Source organism: Amborella trichopoda, chromosome 2, assembly GCF_054954075.1.
Source record: "Amborella trichopoda isolate Santa Cruz 75 chromosome 2, AtrichopodaSantaCruz75HAP2 v2.0, whole genome shotgun sequence".
In the NCBI taxonomy this organism is placed as follows: domain Eukaryota; kingdom Viridiplantae; phylum Streptophyta; class Magnoliopsida; order Amborellales; family Amborellaceae; genus Amborella; species Amborella trichopoda.
Window position 1 is genome coordinate 18,746,462 of NC_142337.1, and position 21,070 is coordinate 18,767,531.

General features: G+C 36.8%; 1 protein-coding gene and 2 long non-coding RNA genes across 3 annotated transcripts; 2 read left to right on the forward strand and 1 right to left on the reverse strand.

Annotated features, from left to right (window-relative positions):
- The first annotated feature begins 1,368 nt into the window (after positions 1–1,368).
- LOC148783144 (uncharacterized) lies at positions 1,369–3,654 on the forward strand. The gene is made up of 2 exons (XR_016050459.1): positions 1,369–3,238; positions 3,365–3,654. It is a non-coding gene; the product is annotated as an uncharacterized LOC148783144 (long non-coding RNA).
- Positions 3,655–11,752: 8,098 nt separating this feature from the next.
- LOC110008240 (uncharacterized) lies at positions 11,753–14,606 on the reverse strand. The gene is made up of 3 exons (XR_016050458.1): positions 14,566–14,606; positions 14,203–14,441; positions 11,753–11,933 (listed from the first exon to the last, which is right to left on the reverse strand). It is a non-coding gene; the product is annotated as an uncharacterized LOC110008240 (long non-coding RNA).
- Positions 14,607–17,132: 2,526 nt separating this feature from the next.
- On the forward strand, positions 17,133–18,054 carry MEE9 (maternal effect embryo arrest 9). The gene has a single exon (XM_006855832.4). The coding sequence runs from the start codon at positions 17,501–17,503 to the stop codon at positions 17,903–17,905; it is 405 nt and encodes a 134-aa protein (XP_006855894.2). The 5' UTR covers positions 17,133–17,500; the 3' UTR covers positions 17,906–18,054.
- The last annotated feature ends 3,016 nt before the right edge of the window (positions 18,055–21,070 follow it).

Here is a 21,070-nt window from a genome sequence, read left to right on the forward strand (position 1 = left end):
TCCCCCATATGCCTAACCAATTTTCTAATTTCTATGTAATGCCCCCCCCCCCCCCCCTCCCCAACATATGCCTAACTTATTTCTATTTATGTGTAACACCCTCTCTCTCCCCCATATGCCTAACTTACGATCTGAACCTTTCTCTATAACTCTATCTCTCATTGGAGGAGCATGTGCCCTCTCTCTCTCCCCCCCCCCATATGCTTAACCTGCCCTCTGAATCTTTCTCTGTAACTCTATCTCATTGGAGGAGTGTATGTCTTCTCTCTCCCCCATATGCCTAACCTGCCCTCTAAACCTTTCTCTGTCTATAACTCTTTCTCATTGGAACCTTTCTCTCCTTTTTTAGCTCATTTTCCCTCTCTCATTGGAACCTTTCTCTCTTTTTTAAGCTCCTCTGCCGTCCCATAGGGCACTCTCTATGTTCCTCTTTGCCCTCTGCCCTCCCATAGGTCGCTCTCTACATTCCTCTCTACACTCCTATAGGTCGCTCTCTATGTTCCTCTCTACCCCTCCTATAGGTCACTCTCTATGTTCCTCTCTGCCCCTTCCCTTCGGTCACTCTTTATGTTCCTCTGTTCTCTCCCATAGGTCGCTCTATATGTTCCGCTCTGCCCTTTTTTATGTCATTGTTATGATCGCTATTTTTAATGTCATTGTTATGTTAGTAGTAGTTGTTCCCTTTCTATGTCATTGCTATGTTAGTAGTGGTTGTTCTTGCATACAGAATCTGCTTACTATAGGAGTAGGTAGTTGGCCTCGAAGTGTACCTCAGGCAGGACGGTACAAGGCTCACAACGTTTAGAATGTTTTCTGGTAATGGGGTTTGGATTGCTCGGATTACTGCCATGCTTGTTGGAGAGGAACCTACACAGTGTTATGCTCTCATATGTAGCAACTGCCAAATGAACCATGGTGACTGCTATTCTGACTTTGGAGAAGTCTCTGAATTTTTTTTCATTGCTTGGGTGGTCTTTTTTAATGAGATCTTCACTACTTAGATTTCTGACCAAATCATTAGCTATCTTTGTTCATGATATGTTCCACATTTTTGTTTGGCTTTTTTTTTTGATCTCTGTGTTCTAGGGTCGAGCGAGAAATAAACTGTCCAAAGTACCTCGAATTTTTCTTTTTAAGTGCTCACAGTAGAGTATTTTTTGAAATATTTTCGTTGTGCTTGATTCTTAGAGTATTGCATCAGTTGATTTCTTAGACGAATATGGGTTATATTTATTCTAAATATATTAGGCTACAGTTAAGGATGGGGGCATGTAGCATTCTACTAGAGTAGGTCCTATGGAGGGAGTGACTTAAGATAGGGTTACCAATTGTGGGGGTTTCTTACAAAGTGGGAGTTCACTGACTACTATTTCAATTCAATCTCTTCGTTCCCATATTGCTTCCAATGGAAATTTCATCAGAAAATCTATAACAGCGAATCTAATTGAAAAAGAAAATCCTCCTTTTAACCAAAGTCTTATGCTCATCCCAACTCTCGATGCACGTGTAAATAAATAGAGAATGCCTCTTGCTTTGAATATTATTATCTTCATTGGAACAATAATCTCTTATCTTCAAATTTAAGGGATTTTGGCTTTTTGGAACTTTTTTTTTTTTTTTTTTTTGGTGTTTTATCATCTTGACTCTACAATATAGAAATGTGCGGAGCATGTGCCTCGTGCAAGTTCTGATATTTCCTGATGGAGCTTGTGGATTGGTGTATATCCATGGATGTTTCCTCAATTTGCAATAAATAAAATTGGATGTCTCGAATGTTTTCTATCTTTATTCCTTCAATTATCAAGAAAAGAGAATATCTAATTGTACAGGATTCACAAAGAAAGAGGACTTCCAATACGTCACCTATTATTGCCCCCATTGTCATGCACTTAGTGGACCACAAAAATCAGATGATAAAAGCACGGGTTTCCTATATCAAGGTAAATCGTCCCCCCAAGGGTAATAACCTATATTTCCAAGAATCTAACTTATACTGCACTCGTTGAATTACTGGATCCCATAATGCCACCATTCTATTAGTCAAATAAAGCCAGTCCTAAATATCTTATAGGAAAAGTCCCTACACCACACTCCATTAGAGGAAAAGTCTCTTTCCTTCTCTCTCTGATGCAAATGCATCCAAGATATTTATTTTATTTTGTTTATTTTTGTTTTTTATTTATTGTTGGGACTGGGTTTTAAGGGTAATCATATAGGAGTTAAAAATGAATTTTTATTTTATTTAGGATGGGCTTGAATGGATTTCTTAGTTTGTAGGACTCCATGATCCTTTTTTGGTATTGATTGATAATTAGAAAGAGAATGATGGGAAAAGATTATTTTGGTATGATTGTTAGATAATTAGAAAGAAAATAATGAGAAATGGTTAATCACGTGTGGGGTAGAGAAATTTCTTACAAATAGGATTTATGAGAGAGAAAAAAAAAAAATTTGGAAAGGAGTTTATTTGTTGGATCTAGAGAGATTTATGTGGGATATGGATGGGGAGTTAAAGATGTGAAACAGATTTTTATGGGAGATTTTCATGGGAGTGAAGATTTAAAGAAAGATTTTATGGAGGGAGATTCACGTGAAACGTTTTGATCCTCTAGATGTAGACCCACTAGCGGTTACGGTTATCAAACCTGATTTGGGGGTGGAGGTGTTGAACTTACAACAGATTGAAGAAGACGGTCATGGTGAATTCGTCCCTCTGGAGGCTTTTCAGGAGGAGGCCTTTTTTGATCCAGAGTTGGCTATAGTGGGGGCCTAGGAGACCCAATCTATTAACTCGATTCCCCATCATGCTTTGGTTATCTTATCCAAGGTGGGAAAGATGGTGGGGGTCTTATTTGACAAGATTAAAGCTCGTAAGAAGGCAAGAACTCATGTTAATCCAATGGCTAGTTTCAAGTCGAAAGAGGTTTCTAGGATTGTAGCACCCCTATAAAAGCCACTATGAGTTCGAGGAAGGGTAAGATAGCTAAAGGTGATATCTCAACTGCAAAGAAGAAGGAGAAAGCGAGGAAGACTCTTCAAGACTGACGCTCTTCAGCTCATTTGGCATCCATGGGCATCATCAAAAAGAGGGCACCACCAAAAGGCGTATCCATGGACGACACAGAGGTGTTTGAAATCAGCAATGGGGTCTTTTCTTCTGAGCCTACTTATTCGGGAGATTCAGCTCTGGAGGAGGTGTTGATGATTGAAGAAGTCTACTTCGGCCCTTGCGTTGAAGGTCCAAGTTCATCTTCTAAAAATACTTTTTAATGAATATCATTTTGTGGAATGTAAAGGGTCTTATCGACCCTAAACGTAAGAAAGATGTTTTGTTTTTAGTTTTGAAGTTTAGACCATTTTGCAGGAGACCAAACTGCCCAAATCCACTGTCTCGGGGGTTAAGGAAGTTTGGGGCCCTGAGGCAATTGACTTTTTTGGGATAGACTCTATTGGTGCCTCTGGGGGCTTATGGTTTTTATGGGATCCTTTGATTCTACAGTCTTTTACTTCTATTTTAAATATAGGTTTTTACTTTTAGGTTTCAATGGGCTTACTGTGGCGTCTTTTTGGAGCTTGGTGAATGTGTATGAACCGAACTTACCTGCCTTAAAAGAATCTTTTATTAATGAGTTGACAAAAGTTCTCAATGATTTACATTATCCGCTCGTTTTGGGTTGTGATTTTAACTTGATCAGATGGCCTGATGAGTCTCTCTCTGGGACTCCCTTAAATTCGTCTATAAGGCTTTTTAATGGGGGTTCATTTAAAGGAAATTCTATGCTTGATCTTCCTATTTCGGGGACAATATATACTTGGTCCAACAACAGTACTTCAAATCTCTCCATGTCTAAATTGGATAGGTTTCTAGTATCGGTGAATTGGGTAGATATGTTTCCCCTGGCTGTAGTTTGGACTTTACCGTGGCTTTTTTCACACCATACCCCTATCATACTCCTTTCAAAGTTTACTATTGTTGGCCCTAAACCTTTCAGAATGGAAATAGGGTGGCTGGAGGAACATGAGGATGTTGATTTGATCCGAACCTTATGGACTAATACAATTACCTTTGGGACGATAGACTTTCAACTTCATAAAAAATTGATTAATATAAAACATAAGTTGATTGCTTGGAAGCGAGACAAAAGATACTCAGTGAAGTCTAAAATAGAGGAAGTGTTGTTGGATATATAAATTTTGGATCTTAATATTCAACAACAGGGCATCATCACTGATGAACTGTTGTGTGAAAAGAATGCTAAACTTAAAATTTTGTTGGACCTTAGAAGGTCAGAAGAGATTTATTGGAAACAAAGATCCAGGTGTAAATGGCTAAAAGAGGGGGCTCGTAACACTAAGTACTTTCATGGCATTGCAAGTACTTGTAAAAGGCATAATGATATATCAGGTAGCACATCTCGGGTGTGGGTCCTGAGGATAGTGAGGCTATGATTGCTGATGTAGTCGAGCACTTTAAAAAGGCCTTCTCTAATAAAGCTAGGTTTACCCCAAGGTTAGATTGTGTGCCTTTCAGATGTCTGCCTCAAGAGTCCAAAATCCAGTTGGAGTTAGATGTATCTATGGAGGAGTTGAAAAAGGCATTGTTTTCTTTAGCTAATGACCAGGGACCGGTTCCGAATGTCTTCCCCTTGATGTTCTTCCAAAAATTTCGAGAGTTGACAAAAGGGGAACTTCTGCAGATGGTGAAAGAATTCTTCATATGTGGAGAGTTGTTCAGAGGGGTTAACTCCACTTATATTGCCTTGATTCCTAAAAAATCAATTATTGCTTAATTGACAGAGATCATACCAAATAATTTGCTCTCTAGTTTATATAACATAGTGCCTAAGATTCTGGTGGATAGACTGAAAATTGTGTTACACATGGTTATCTCTGGTCCTCAAGGTGCTTTTATTCAAGATCGTCATATTATGGATAGCATTCTAGTGGTGCAAGAATGTATCCATTCAAAAGTCTCTAGACAAACTTAAGGGGTGGTGATAAACTGGATATAGAAACTATGATAAAGTGGAGTGGGGGGTACTCTTAGAAATTATGAGAATGATGGGTTTTGGGGAGAAGTAGAGCATTAGATCTTTGGTTATCTGTCATCAGCTCACTTTACGATTCGGTTCAAGGAAAGCCCTGCTGACTACTTCAGAGCATCGAGGGATATTCGCCAAGAGGATCCTTCGTCTCCTTTTCTTTTCACCTATATGCAGAATGTTTCAGTTTGATGATTAGAAATATTAATATATAGGTAATTTTGAAGGTTTTAAAGTCAATAATTTGGAATCTTCTATCTCGCATCTTTAATACGCAGACGACACGCTCATCTTTTGTGGGGCAGAGCTATCCTAGATTCAGAATGTCGTCACCTTTTTGAACTGTTGTGAGGTTGCATTCGGCATGAAAGTAAATTTTAATAACACCTCATTGAGAGGTATTAATTATGATGAGGATACTATACATGAGCTCGCTGAGGTGGCAAGATACAGAATTAATCAAGTCCCAATCACTTATCTAGGCTACCTATTTCGAGTAGGAGGCTGTCGGTGTCAGTTTGGTATAAGGTTATCCACACGGTTCAATATAAATTATATCTTTAGAAACCAAAGTACTTATCTCTAGGAGGTAGGGCCACACTTCTTCAGTCTTGTTTGTCAAATCTACCTATCTATCAGATGTTTATCTAGCAGGTGTCACGATTAATGGCTAAAATAGTGGAAAGGATAATGAGGAACTTTCTATGGGGGTCTTTTGGGGAAAAACGCGAATACCATTTACTTAGATGGCATAAAGTATGCACGCCTAAAAGTGATGGAGGTTTGGGGATCAAAAAATTAAATTTGGTCAACGAAGCCTTTTTGTGTAAATGGTGGTGGAGAAGTTTTCTCTTCAAGGACTAGCTTTGGTTCAAAATCCTTGAGGCCAAATATGGGCTGGATAGACAAGGTGTGTGGCTAGGATGTGGTCGTGGTAATGATGCTTCTATTTTCTGGAAGCCTATTTATCTTAGCAAGCCACTCATAGCGAGGAACTTCAGATGGAACATTCAAGATGGTACTCAGATCTTTTTCTGGCATCAAAAATGGATTGGAGAATACCTGCTGAAGATTAAATTCCCAAAAAATTTTGATAAGGTGAGCAACCAGAATGCTAGAATTTCTGAGCTTTTTGAAGGAGTAGGTAACGAGTTTACTTGGAACATTTGCCTCCCTTACAATAGGTTTCATGATGAACTTATCCATCAGTATACCTCGTTGCTTCAATTATTAAATGAAGTATAGATCCCTTCAAACTCAGTAGATGAGATCATCTGGGAGATTGAAAAAGATGGGACATTCTCCGTTAAATTGTCCAACAAATTACTCTTCCATGATAGATGGTGGTGGACTTTACCACAAGTTTCTCATATATGGAAATGGCCCATCCTTCGTAAAGCTCAAGCTTCATCTGGCTTGTGGCTTAGAACAATATCATAACCGTTGATAATCTGCTCAAAAGGGGAAAGGTATTACCAAATGCTTGCTTGATATGCAAAGAAGATGCAAAATCTGGTGATCACTGATTCTTGCATTGCCGTTTTGTAAACATGATTTGGGGATGGTTCTTTTGTATTTTGGGTATTAGTCTACCTTTGCCTCAATCGGTGATGGGCATTATCACACACCTCTCTACTCCTGATTTACCAAAGACAGGTGTGACAATATGGAAGATCGCAAGAGGAGCAATAATGTGGGAGATCTGGAAGGAGCAAAATCGTAGAACTTTTAAAAGGGAGTCTCTGTCCTTTGATGTGGTCTTAAAAAAGAGCAAACATATATTATGGTGTTAACTGGCTGCAAGAAAGGATGGATGGAGGATTTAAGAAGTTGATCTTTTGGTTAATCTAAAGAATGTGATGTCCTTAGGTGCTACCAAAACTCGGATCAGGGGTGTTCGGACCCCCCTCCACCACAAAGTTTATTGAAGCTTACTTTTGATGGGAGCAATTATGGAAACCCAAGCTTAGCAGGGGCAGGAGAGTGGTGAGGGACTAGAATGACCAGATTGTCTTTACATATGCAGGGCCACTTAGAACTGCTATAGCTAATATTTCTTAAATGTATGCTATTTATCATGGTTTACGCATCCTTTGCAGCAAAAATTTAGGTAGTTGTATTATTGAAGATGATTCTATGATTGTTATCCAATGGTGCAATAAGAAGCAAAAGGTTCCGTGGGACTTAAAACCGATATCACTTCAAATTATTGACTTATCAGCTAGTTTGACTATCTCTTTCTAGCATGTTTTTAGGGAGGCTAACTCTTTAGCAGATCAATTGGTTGACGGGGTGTTCCTTATCCTCGTTTACCATTTCAGATGATGTAATATCCTTTGTGTAACCCTTTTAATGAAAGTTAATAACATTCGTAACAAAAAGAGGGAGATTCACGTGAAAATGAGATGAGCTAGAGAGAGAAAATTGTGGGAGAGAGCGAGAGAGATTAACGTGGGGGAGAGAGAGATATACGTGGTTGAGAGAGTGATAGAGATTGACGTAGGAGAGAGAGTCTATTCTTTTGGATTTTTTATTCATTTTTAATTGTCTTTTATTTAAAGTAGAACTTTCCCCTTAGAAATGAGACTTGATATTTTTCCAGAGACAGTCTGTTTAAGAATGAACAAATATAGCTTCTTCTTTTCCATGGTTTGATTTACGACCATATTTTTCCTCCATTATTGTTGAATTTATCTTGTTTAAGATCGAAAGAAGGCCGGATTTAATTTCCCATATTCTTTTTGCATCATTTGGTATTAGAGCATGGTTCGAAAAGGGTTAGTGACTACGATGGATGGTCGTAGAGGTCGCAATCGTAAAAATACCGAGCATGACCAAATATACAAGAAAATCGACAACTTGACTGAGATGGTTAAAAAGTTGTTGCAAAAAGAAAGATTGCAACATCACACATTGAACAAGATGAGTTCTACGATTTTATATCCATCTTGTGCGAGATGGTTAAAAAGTTGTTGCAAAAAGAAAGGTTGCAACATCATACATTGAACAAGATGAGTTCTGCGGTTTTATATCAATATTGTGCGAGTTCTAGTGGAGATCAGCGTAAATCAGAGAACGAGTTTGAGTGGGAACGGCCTGATGTTATGTTTGATCGCACTTAGGGGTTCAATGCATGACGACATCGACGGGAGCATGAATGCAAAGAAAAGTTGGCGATCGATAACCCCAAAGTCAATATCATTGGCATAGGAAAGTAAACCAAAATCAAGGTCAAAACAAATAGAGAAAGATTTTTACCACATACACATCCATCCCTAGAATAGGATCGTCCCAGACTAGGAGGCTGACACCTTCAACCTGGAAAGTTGTTTCTCCTACTACAAAACTGGGAAATGCGCAACACAAAACCATGAAAACAAAGGTATTCGATCCCTTAACCCCCAAAAAACCCAGATTTGTTATAAAAAAGCAAGATAGAATGGCTCATGCAACAAGGTAAATCAGCTCTCATGTCTACTACAAAAGCCTCGAGTTCTAGTTTTGACTTAGATGGTTCTTTAAAATCATCCCCAAATTGTCAAAAGAATGGTAAATAACTCTTGAAACAACTAAAGAAAATCCAACATCACAGTGTATATAAATTAAAAAAAATATATATTTTTCTTATTCTTACATCGACAAGACCACTCACAAAGTCCAATTACAAATAAATAACTCTTGAAACAACTAAAGAAAAAAAAAGAAACACATATCTCACTTGCTACCATTATTTAATACAATTACAATTCCTTCAACCAAAACATTAACTCATTGCTTTATGAGAATAGAAGAGCTTGACACAAAAATAAAATTTAAAGTAAAAATCCCGGAGATTAGCTCAACGGGGCTTAGTACACCCCACGCCGAGTCTCCTGCTTCCGATGGTGCTTAAGATTCTATGATCGGTCTTTTGATTCTCCTACTATGGCAAAAACACTCTCAATAGCATATGGATCTCAATCTAGAACCAACTACCTAAGGCCTCAATGCCTTGGTCTTACTCAAGCCCCATTGGCTTGATCTTTAGAGAGATGAGAGATAAAAATCAAATAGAGATTGAGAGATCTACTAACAAGGGCTTTGCTACCCACCAATCAAGAACCAATCCCAAGCTAGGTTGTGCCCCTTAGAATCCACAAGAGAGATAAAGAGAAGATAGCTTAGGCGTGCCCTCTTGGGAATTCAAAGAGAATAGTCTAGGTTGTGGCGTGCCCCCTCTTGAAACCAAGGGAAAGAGAGAGATGAAGCCCTAGGTTGGGGCAAGCCCTTTTTAAAATTCTTGGAGAGAGAGACAATTTTTAGAGAGAGAAGAGAGAATTGGTGTAGAAATTTTAGTAAGGGGTGAAAGTCTTTTTTATAGATTTTTTATACCTTAGGGTTCACTATTTTTAGTGAGATCAAATCTTGACCGTCGATCTAAAGAGACTTGTGAGATGAAAATATGAGTCATCCATTCCTTTGATCTACCATAAATATTCAAAGGAAAGTGTTAAAACCTTATCTTCCCCTTCCTAAACCTATTCCTATCATAATAATTAAATAAAGAAAATATCTCTTTACTTTCTCTTATAGTAAATATTCATTCCTTATTCTTTAATCAAGCCTTCTTGATTCAAGAGATATTTTAACACCATTTATTTCATTCCATATGCAAGACAACTTCCCACTTAATTTAGGAAAGCCAACTAACATGGAGATGCCCTCACAATATTCAGTAAGAGGTCACCTGCTCATGGGTGGGACGTGCCAACCATTGTGGCCTCTCCACCAATCCCACAAAAACATTAAATGGGCCCCCATGTGTAATGGTAGGTCCTACATATCTTTTACAAATAATAAAATTTGATTTTTAGATTCTTTAAACCTCTTAGTTTATTTAAAACTTTATAAATGAATCTCTGTTGATTTATAAATCCAAATGACAAAATTAAAATATCAGAAGATTTACAAAAATTCAAATAAACATTTTAAAAATCAAATAATATAAAATTAATTTTGATGGGAATCAGATCCATATAGGTCTAGGATTTTTATCAATGCACAAGAACGCTCTACCTTCAACTGTGAACCACAATCCACACTAGTTTTCTCACACTGACCCAATAATTCACATGTCCCACAGTCCACTGCGGGCCTCATGATTGGACTACTAAAGTCAGCCAATTGGCTAGGGGGCGTAATCCCAATCTGTGGATTTCAAGTTCTCCCCTAGAGATAAATACATTGTCCCCCAGACCATGATGCCACTACGACTCTATGGTGTACAAAGGTAATCTCTCGCATATGTACACGCTTCACCCTCAATAGTGGATCACTGTCTCAATACATCTATATAGATGTCGTGTGATGATACAACGATGAGGTTTTAGCCCTGTTTCTAAAGGCTATTCATCGCACACAAGGGTCACACAGTCCCTCGGCTCTCATCTGGGCATACCCTGACCTCATCAAGAGCTAACCTACTAAACCCTCCTCAGTTATATCTCTATGTCCAGGTATCTTGGATTTTTCCAAACTCGGCAAGCCTAACATGTCGGGCCTAGTTCGAGTATCGGCAAAAAGCATTTGCCTAGTATGGTCCACAAGAAGACCACAATCCTACTGAGTTTATTTTTCACTATATAAAATGCACATACAAGCTTTCAAAAGACTTTTAAAGGCCACATAAACCCGACACACAATGCTTATGGACGAAAACCATAGGCTCATTACGGCCTGAAAAAATTGAGCGACGTGCATTTTTCGACCGCCACAGACCTAACATGTCCGTAGCGGCACCATCACGGACATACTAGATCCATGACAATAAAAAAAAATCATGCAGTACCGCAACGGACAGCACGTCATCCGTAGCACTTCGCCTATATGCGTTTTTTTCCTATTTATAGATATATACATCAATGCTCGCCACAGTGTTACAAAAGTAACTAATCATATTCTATGCATATGTGAGAGATGCTAGCAAATTGACAGTAACTTGTGCACACTGCACAATTATATGTGGAAATCAAAGTTTAGCATTCATCAGATGCATTTATAAGTGAGCTTATATGAAATACTTAAAGAATCAATTGAGTGAAGAAATTCTCATGTAGAAATTCTCATGTTGACGGATTCCTTTTGCTTCGAACCATCTATTTTCACCTTTAACAAATAGTTCATTCTCATGTTGACGGATTCCTTTTGCTTCGAAGCATCTATTTTCACCTTTAACAAATGGTTCATTCTCATGTTGACGGATTCCTTTTGCTTCGAACCATCTATTTTCACCTTTAACAAATAGTTCCAGGTCATTACTTTTGTGTGCAATCCCAAGACCAATATGAGATTTCTCTTGCAATATTTAATAGAATGAATGGTTGCCTACCAAAATAAAGCGTGGACAGTACTATCATGTAACAAATTCCTATAATACAAGAATTCAAAAGGAATATCAGGGCCTATTCATTTTCATATATGTAATATTTAATATAAATAATGCTTTTTCCATTGCTTGCCAAAGTAATATGAAGGTAATCTCATTAGTTGGAATGATATTAGCCTAGGATCATGCTATTGTTGAGGTACTCTCTTTGATCAAACACATATCGCAACCAATGACCGCAATTGAACGCCCTTTAAGGATAGATAAGTTTTCCTCATGTGATAGTTTTGCATGAGTGTGATGCGTTATTATCTCAAATACATAAATTTAACTATTCCAACTCTTATTTGAAAGATGTCAAAAATCAATGATTGCTAAACACAGTACATCAAGAAATTGAGTTTACATAAAAGCAACACATGGGAAATCATCCTTCCTCCTCCAATTAAAAACTAGTATACATTCAATATCCAGGATCAAGTTCGAATCAAATAGTTCATTGGAGAGGTCCAATCCTCCAATGGCAACTACAATGAAGAAGACATTGACAATGAATACAAATAAACCACACTAGTCAAGCCAATCACCGTTAAAACCATTTGCATTTTTGGTTGCAATGAATTGGTTTCTAAGACAATCACGTATAAAGATCTAGTATTCTTTGGAGATCTGAGGAAATGTGCTTTTCAGGTGCAATCAGAGGTTCCAAATGTCATTGCAACATATTATGTTCGCCAATAGAGAAAAGAAATCTTATTCATCAAGAACAATGATCCAAAAAAAAAAAAAAATTCAGATTACAGCATAAGAGAGAGAGATGCTTACCAAGATTATGATGAGGTTGATGGTCTCCGTGTGTGTGTGTGAGAGAGAGAGAATAAGATTTTGTAGATGGCAAAAGAAAAATTCATTAAATTATTCTCGATGATCATTTGAAAATTGAAATATAATAAAATAAATGAGAATACTAACTTCAAATGTGTTATAAGAAAATTGTATCAAGGAAAAAGTGACACATAGGAATTCACCTTTCCTTGTCCAATTAAATATTACCATAGATTGAATATCCGGGGTCAAGTTCGAGTGAAATAGTTCATTGCAAAGGTCTAATCCTCCTATGGTAACAAAGGATTACAATGAAGAAGGCATTGCCAATGAATACAAATAAAGTACAGTCTCAAGCCAATAACCATTCAAACTTTTTCAATTTGTTGTTGCAATCAATTGGTTTCTAGACCAATCACATATAAAGATGTAGTCCTCTTTGGAGACCTGAAGAAATGTGCTTTTCAGGTGCAATCAAAGATTATAAATATGTCATTACGACATATTGTGTTGGTCAATAGAGGAAAGCAATCTCAGTCATCAAGAAAATTACATTCATAATGACCCAAAGAAATAAGAATAAATAATTCAGATTAATATGTTTACATAAATATTGTAAATTTAGTATGACCAGGACTTCTCAGATTCTCTGTATTTATAGGGAGTCCGTTGTTTGTAGATGGGAGTGTATACCAGGTATATAAAATTTCCTTTATTTGTCAGAGTATATGGTGGTACCCTTTATGTTTGCGTTTATAACGATATATGGAAAATCCTTGAATGACCAACATGCAGTGCCTATCGTGCATTTGTTATTTTATTTCGCATCGAAACTATCTTATAGCGTATCTCTACCAAGGTTTAATGGCCTTGAAAATTTTCCATGCTGCGACAAATATGCTTGGACTATAATTCAGTTAAATTTCAAACCTTAAAATTCCATTGATTTCACAAAGAGTTTTATGGCCAAAGCTTTATAACAAGTTTTGTTCATATTATTTTAGTCAATCTCGATGAAATATGCAAGCTTTATTCTATACCCTTTTGTTCATAGGATATGTGGGCCTTGTTCCATACCCTTTTACGAACTCAGATATGCAAGCATTGCTCAAAATACTTATGATTGTTTTATACCTTATTATTCTATTCAATTGAGATAGTATAATTCAATCTCGCAGAGATTCTTATTATTCTTTTCTGATGGAAATTCATTGTGATAAGTTCTCTAATAATGTATTGGAAATATTACTTTTCTCATGTATATGTTTCGATGATCTTGGTTTCCCAATTAAAACCATAATATTAGCGTTTTTTTTTTTCTACTATTTTTAAGGAAAACTCATTTGAGATTATCATAAGGAAATAGGAATGTAAAAAGAATCTAAAAATTCAATGCATTGGGATACGTCTCCATAGAAATATCCCAAAGGTGTCACTATTTGTGTGTGTTTTGGAACATTAATAACTCCAAACACATTCTAGACATTTGCCTTGTGATTATGGGAACAAGAAAAGGAGACATATTTTCATAAATTCCCGAAAACAAGAAAACATATTGTAATTCATACGATTTCAGAGGGAAAACCCAGATTTTTTAGAGCTATTCTTCTTTCATTAAGAAACCCTATTTCAAACATAGTAAAATCAAATCTCATAGAGAAACCCTAACTTCATTACAAAGGAATGCTTCAAATACTATAGAATAACTTATTTCTTAATAATAAAAAGGTCTAAATTTATGCTGGAAATTCTGCAACAAGAAGTACAAATCAACTCTAAAAGTGGCACAAATAATCAGAGCTTATTTTTGTAGAATGCTAATTTAAAAAAGAACCGTGATTTCGAACAAAAAATCTATATAAAAATTGGTAAAACCCCCAATCTGAAAGCGAATCAAATTTTCTTCGAAAGAACTCTGTGCAAGAACCCCTTCTACAGTGAACACTTAAAGAAAAAAGGAAGAGGAAGAACCTGGAACAGTTGCAGTTTCTCAGAGAAAGAGAATCGTCGTCTGCTAGAGAGAGACGCAAAGGAATGCGGAGTCGAGAGAAGCCCTTCATGCGTTGAGTAGAGAGAAGCAAAATGGGAGACCGATGTACACACTATTTATTTGGACCTCACATCCGATGCCATCCACCAACGAAGAGATAATAACTTTCTCTCATATTAACAAGCTCACACGCATAAATATGAATTTTCAGAAAGAGTCGCTGCAAAACACATACAGTCTCACTATAAGTTTTTAAACCCGCAGGACTACCGTTATTATACCTTAAATAAAAAATAAAAAATAAAAAAAAAAGCTTAATAGATGAGGTTGCAGAACTCCCATACCACAGAGCTGAACGGTGGCGACGTGTGGGCAGCCCGGACTCGGGGGCCTCCCGGAGCGCCCCGCTTTTTATAGAATAGATACTGCCACATTATAGTATACTCCCTCGGGAGCATAGTGTATATTTATTTCGGGAGGAATTTTTGAAATTTGAAACTTTGGGAACCATATAAGAATCACTAGATTATTTGAAATTTGAGGTTTTTAGTACTTGGATCTCACTTTATTCAATTTTGGATATTATGATTTAAAAATTAGATAGTCTCTATTCAATTTTGGACATTATTTTTTCAAGTGGGTGTAAAATAAAATTAGGAAATTTTTCTTATTGAGGTCCATCTATAAGTTGAGAGGTTATATCTCAAATTTAGGATCTTAAAAATTAAGGACTCTGTTAGCATGCGACCAAGCCCGCACATGTAAAGTGTTAGTAAATATTTGATGTGGCACAAGACCAATCGAAGATCAAAGAACAGATGTCGTAAGACTGGTGATCACAGAGCCCGGATTTTTTTTTAGCCTTTCACTTTTAGAGAGAGAGAACACCTATTTCTTATTATTGACATTATCTCTCTGGCTTCCCATTTATAGGGAGAAGAAGGGGCTACTGTTGTATTTCTCCAACGGGTCTCTGAGAAGATGAAGGGGTTCTCTGATCTCCAACAGGTTTTTGAAGAGTTATGTTGATATGAATATGACCTTTGGACGAAGGATTACATTCATATGGATATGATCGTTGGATATATTGAATTTCCACAAATGTAGGCTAAGACATATAAGGCTTCATAACCATACGTGTCAATATCTCCCACTTGGCTATGATGGCCGATGCATACTCCCATTTTTTAGTATGACTTTTAAGAAAATATATTGTCATGAGGTTTTTCTCACACTTTTACGGATATGTCTCTTATAACAAACGTCTATCATGAGGATATTCACGCTGATACAGATTTGCTACTCATGAAAACTGACTAACTTAACCATTTTTAAGTCTCATTAAGCTAGTATGCTTAGACAGTAGTTCAACACTTAGACCATTTGTCAATGGATCAGCGATCATATCTGATGAGGGCAAGTAGCTAACAGTTATTTCATCTTTCTCAACTACATCCTGAATGTAGTGATATTGGACACGTATATGTCTTCCTTTGGAGCTATTTGCTCAACTTTGAATTAATTTAAGGGTGTGGTTTGTATAAAGTCTAGGCTCTAAAAAATCAAATTAGAGCCTAACTTTAAATAGTGTCGATAAATGTGGTTCCAACACTGGAAATCTTTGTGATTGCCTTAAAATATATTTCATCTATTTATAAAGTTTAAAGCTTAAAAAATATTGTAGATCGATAGATCTATGAAAACTTGAAAATCTTGAAAATTGACGGAAAAAAAATACATTACAAAATACATTATTTCCAAAACTTGAAATCAAAATTTTTCTCATGTCCATGCATCTTGATGTCGAGATGATCAATTTGAGGATTTTTGGGCATCAAAACAATCTCGTCTAGTGAAATTTTTGAGGGAGGCTCGAATGTGATTGTTTAGAGCCTCGGCTTTATATAAACTTTTCACTTAATTTAATTGCAGCCTGATTATCACAAAACATTTGGATCGGTCAATTGATTATTTACAGCTTCAAGTTATCTATGAAACGCTTCCAGACAACGAAAGTATAAGCAGTGCTACATGCAATGTATTCAGCTTCTTGCGTATACTTAGTTACACACCCATATTTCTTGTAGACCAAGAAACAGTTGTCCCTCCAAAGAGGAAAATATATCCTGAGGTTGACTTACTATCGTCCTTATCTCCAGCAAAATTTGCATCTGAATATCCGATAACTTCAAGCTTATTTGCTTGAAAACACAATTTTAGATGTTTTGTTCCCTTAATGTACTTTAGAATTCTTTTTACTGCTTTCCAATGAGCTATGCCCGAATTACTTTGATATCTACTAACAAGTCCTATGGCATATCTCAAATGTCGCATTGTACATCTTACTGCATATACCAAGCTACCAATAGCTTGTGCATAGGGAATGTTAGGTTTTTCTTATCCTTCTACTAGACAATCCTTCCTTGATAACTGTACTCCTTTTTCAACAAGAGTAAACCGACCAACAATTTTCCATTTTAAATCTTTTGAGAACAGAGTCAAGATATCTCTCTTGACTCAAGCACAATATTTTTTATTTTCTGTCTCTAGTTATGTTTATACCTAGGACATAAAATGCTTCTCCCATATCCTTCATCTCAAATTGAGAAGAAAGTAATGACTTAATCTTATCAATCATTTTTAAATCATTTCCAGCTATTCGGATACCATCTATATATAATGAAAGTGCTGTGAATTTACACTCACTCTTTAAGATATACGCACAATCATTCAATCTATTTACTTCAGTGCCAATGTCTTGAAGATCGTTTTAAATACATTATTTTCTTGGCCTTTTAAACTGCGCGCCTTTAGATAAATTTATTTTTGAAAAAGACTTTGATGTTAATTTTTAGAGAATATATAGTCCTTAAGGTCAAGAATATGAATATAAAAATAAATAAATAAAATATAAAAACTAAAAATAATATTTCTATAAAAAAAAAATTTACATCTTAATTTCAATATATCTTTTTTTTTTTTTTTTTTATGAACCACCTATCCATCTTGATGGTTTATACCTCCGACGGATGCGGTCCAGGCTGCATGAAACAATTGTACTAAAATTAATCTTAAATGGGGTTTTACCCTAGGGGAATAAAATGTAGAGCATGCTGAGATCCACCGCCAGCTGCAAAGCACTTTTGAGAAGTGTCCCATGATCGAGTGGCCTTTATGAGACCGATGGCATCTCCTTTTTGATAAATAAAAATTATTTTCTCGATCGAGAGAGAGAGGAAGAAAGATTGATCAGAGAGGGAGAGGGGAAGAGAGATTTTGATGAGAACGAAGATGGATGAACTGCTCTCCAAGCTGTCAGAATTGGCGAAGCAGGCCTTGGAGGACAAGAATTTTGATCCAGCAAAGTTAGAAGCTCTCATGGCTGCGTTCGGGGCTGAGGCTGATGCCTGCTGGGCGGCCGCGGATGCAACTGCGGATCTGGCCCTGGAGCGGGCGCATGCCTCCATGAGGGAGGCTGAGGCAGAGCTTAATGCGGTCCTCTGCGGCACCGTCGAATTAGCGGAGAAGGATCTGGAGCAGCTCGCAAGGGCTGGGCAGGCTGCTGAGGCCACCGGAAAATACCTCGGCGTCACTGCAGAAATGGCCGCGCGCCAGTATGCGGAAGCCGCCCTCTTCGCCGCCACCTCTGTTGCCCGTAACCCCAAGGTCTTCCCCGCTCCATAAACCAAACGGGATTTAGAAATTCCTTTTGCTCCATCCCTAAACCCTGTTACACTACTTTTTGAGTGCTTTGTGTATGATACTTGCTTCAATTTCTATGTATTATTGCTGGACCAATACGGTTATGAACTGAGTGTTTTCTCCTTCTCCTACCATGGAAATACAAAATTGACTGACCAAACTCTTGAAACTTTGGACGCCATGGATATGGATCAGTGTTCCGTGACTCAGCTGAGTCAACTCGGTCTCACACGGTGAGGCGAGTTTGGGGTGCAACTCGCCCCTATCCAAAAACCCCTTAAAAACATATTAGAAATTGGGAAAAAGTAACGCCCCACTAAACATTTGGCTATAAGGGTTCCAGGGGGAGAGAGACAGAGAAAAAAATTAATTAATTAGGTCGTTTGGGGTTCTAGGCGTAGAGAGAGAGGGAGGGATAGTAGGGGTGGCAATGGGTAGGTTGGCTGGACTCAAACCCAAACCCAAACCCAAACCTTAATAGTATTTAGGTCTAGGTTTTCGACCCTGACCCGATCTATTAAGTTCAAAAGTTGGATTCATACACGTAGGTATTGGTTGTTAGATTTCAAGCCCTTGGGTAGTTGTTTTAATAGGGCAAGCTCCCTAGCGTAGAAGTTCTATCTTCTTTTTATCCATCCCTCTATTTTAAATAGAGGGTTAAGATTGTCTTAATCACGATATCGCATCCTTACATTATTTTATTTTTTATTTCTTTAATAAATTATTTTAACCCTAAATTTTAAACATCCATTTCTCTATTAAATTTACATTAATAAAAAAATATAAAAATATATTTTTAATAAAATAAAATAACCACAATACCTTTGAAAGTTTTATGAGAAGGGGAGAGAGTCACATTCCTAGAAGGCACGGATCTCGGGTCTTATTTCCCAACCTGCATACAGCCTTTTCAACTTTCCATGGCTTAGACCAACTCACCACAAAAGACCAAGAAAAAGCAAGTCGCTTGAGAGAGAGACAATTAATGAACAGCAGAGATAAGGATTTGTAAAGAGATAAGTGAAAGAAACTCTCAAGTTTAGTAGAGTAATTGGTAAAGAAAGGGGGGGACAGCTCCTGAGATAGGGGAGAGAGAGAGGAGAGAGAAATAGATATAGGGGCACGGAGAGAGAGGTGGCGGCAACCCGATCTGTTGGGCAGGTGCCCTCTCTTGCGCGTAAATCAATTTTTGTTTTATTAATTTTTTATATTTTTTGTTTTTTTTAATGATATCATTTACTTTTGATATAAAATGGTCACAATTTTTTACAACCATTTGATATGAAATTTGATAGTTTGGATGTATCACAGTTCGAAAAATATTTTTAATAATTTTGTGATCACCTTGTATCATTTGTTTTTTTTTTTAAAGGTAATTTTTCAATCATTTTCTTTTCATTTTCAATTTTTTTTTTTTCTTATTCAATTTTTTTTCTTTTATGCACGGTATAGATCACTCATAAGAAATCCTTTTGAAAGATAACAACTTCAAATAAAATAAAATAAAATAATACAATAGGATCTCAAGAACTTGAAACCATTCAAAACCACACTTTTCATTAACGAAGAAAAGACACAACCTATACTTGAGAATAAAAAATATAATATATAAATACGGGCGAAACAAAATTGGGTATCGGAGATTACCTCAACCAACTTCTTACACCCCACACCGAGTCGCCATCTTCCGATGGCGCGGGATCTAATGGTCAACTTTAATCTAAACTGGAAAAACAAGTTTGGATAAGCCACACCAATGGTACATGAACCCCTTTGATCACAAACTCAAACCCTAAGTGAATCGCCTTAGCAACCTATTTTGTTAGAGATACTTTTCTTTTCTACCACAACCCTATAGCTTAAACAAAAAAAATAGATGAAATATCATGAGAGAAGAAGACATGAGATAAACCATGGACGAGAGAGATAGTGGGGCGTGCCCCCCTTAGGGCTTTCAAGATAGAAGAGTGAGAGATAGTTTCTATTGGAAAGAGATATTTTATGTGGGTTGTGCCTCCTTTGGTAGGTCAAGAGAGATGAAAAGTATAAGTAAAAGATAAAGGGTAGAGATTTTGGATAGGGAATTCCTCTTTTTAAGTGCTTGAACAAGATTAGGGTTTTTCTTGGCTTGCCACTCATGTGTGATTGAATATACACTATTGATTTTGGATGAATTGTGAGGTAAGAGATCAAGGCTCTCCAATCTATAAATGGACCATCAACATCTTATGGAAGGTGCTGGACCATTATCCCCCACTGCTTAAATCATTTTTCCATCAATTAATTCAAATAAGAAATTTATATTATAATATTATCATTTCTTACTTGGGGCATATGTCTTCTCATACATTCTAAAATATCATTCAAATATTCGTTAAGGCTTTAAACTTTCTAAAATCAATATATTCTTATCTCTCAAGCCTTCTAACTTAATCACAAAATTAGAAGGTGCTATAGGTGGGGCGTGCCACCCATGGTAGCACATAATGTTCCCCACCCAATATACAATGATGGACCCAAAAGACTTATTGGGCCTTCTATACAATTTAAGTTATTTTTATATTTTTTAAAATACACAAAATTATTATTTGAATAATAAATCATTATAAAATTAATATCTCTGTTTTTATGAATCCAAATTTGATAAATAAAATATCCAGAGCTTTAAAAAAATTCAAATAATAATTCTAAAAATAAAATATAATTAAAATAAACAAAATTAAAATTTTGATGGGAAAATGATCCATATAGTCGATGAATAAATATCCACTGGGCCCCTCCATGTTCAACCATGAACTACGAACCACTCATACTTTCTTAAATTGACGCAACGTTACCCATAACCCACAGTCCATGCATGAGATCATTAGTGGGTCACCAAAGTCTAACCAATGGGAAAGGGATCGTAGTCTCAGTATATGGATTTCAGATCAAGGTCATCTTGACCTGATACAATCCATGGCTCAATGGTGCACAGGGGGTATCTCTCGTACATGCACACGCTTCACCTTGAAAGGTGGTACGCTTGCTCGAAATTGGCTATCGATGTATATGGCGTGGGATAGTACAAATGATGAGGCTTTGGCCTCATCTCTGAAGGCCTCTATCACACACAAGGGTCACATAGTCCTTCTGCTCACTCATCCG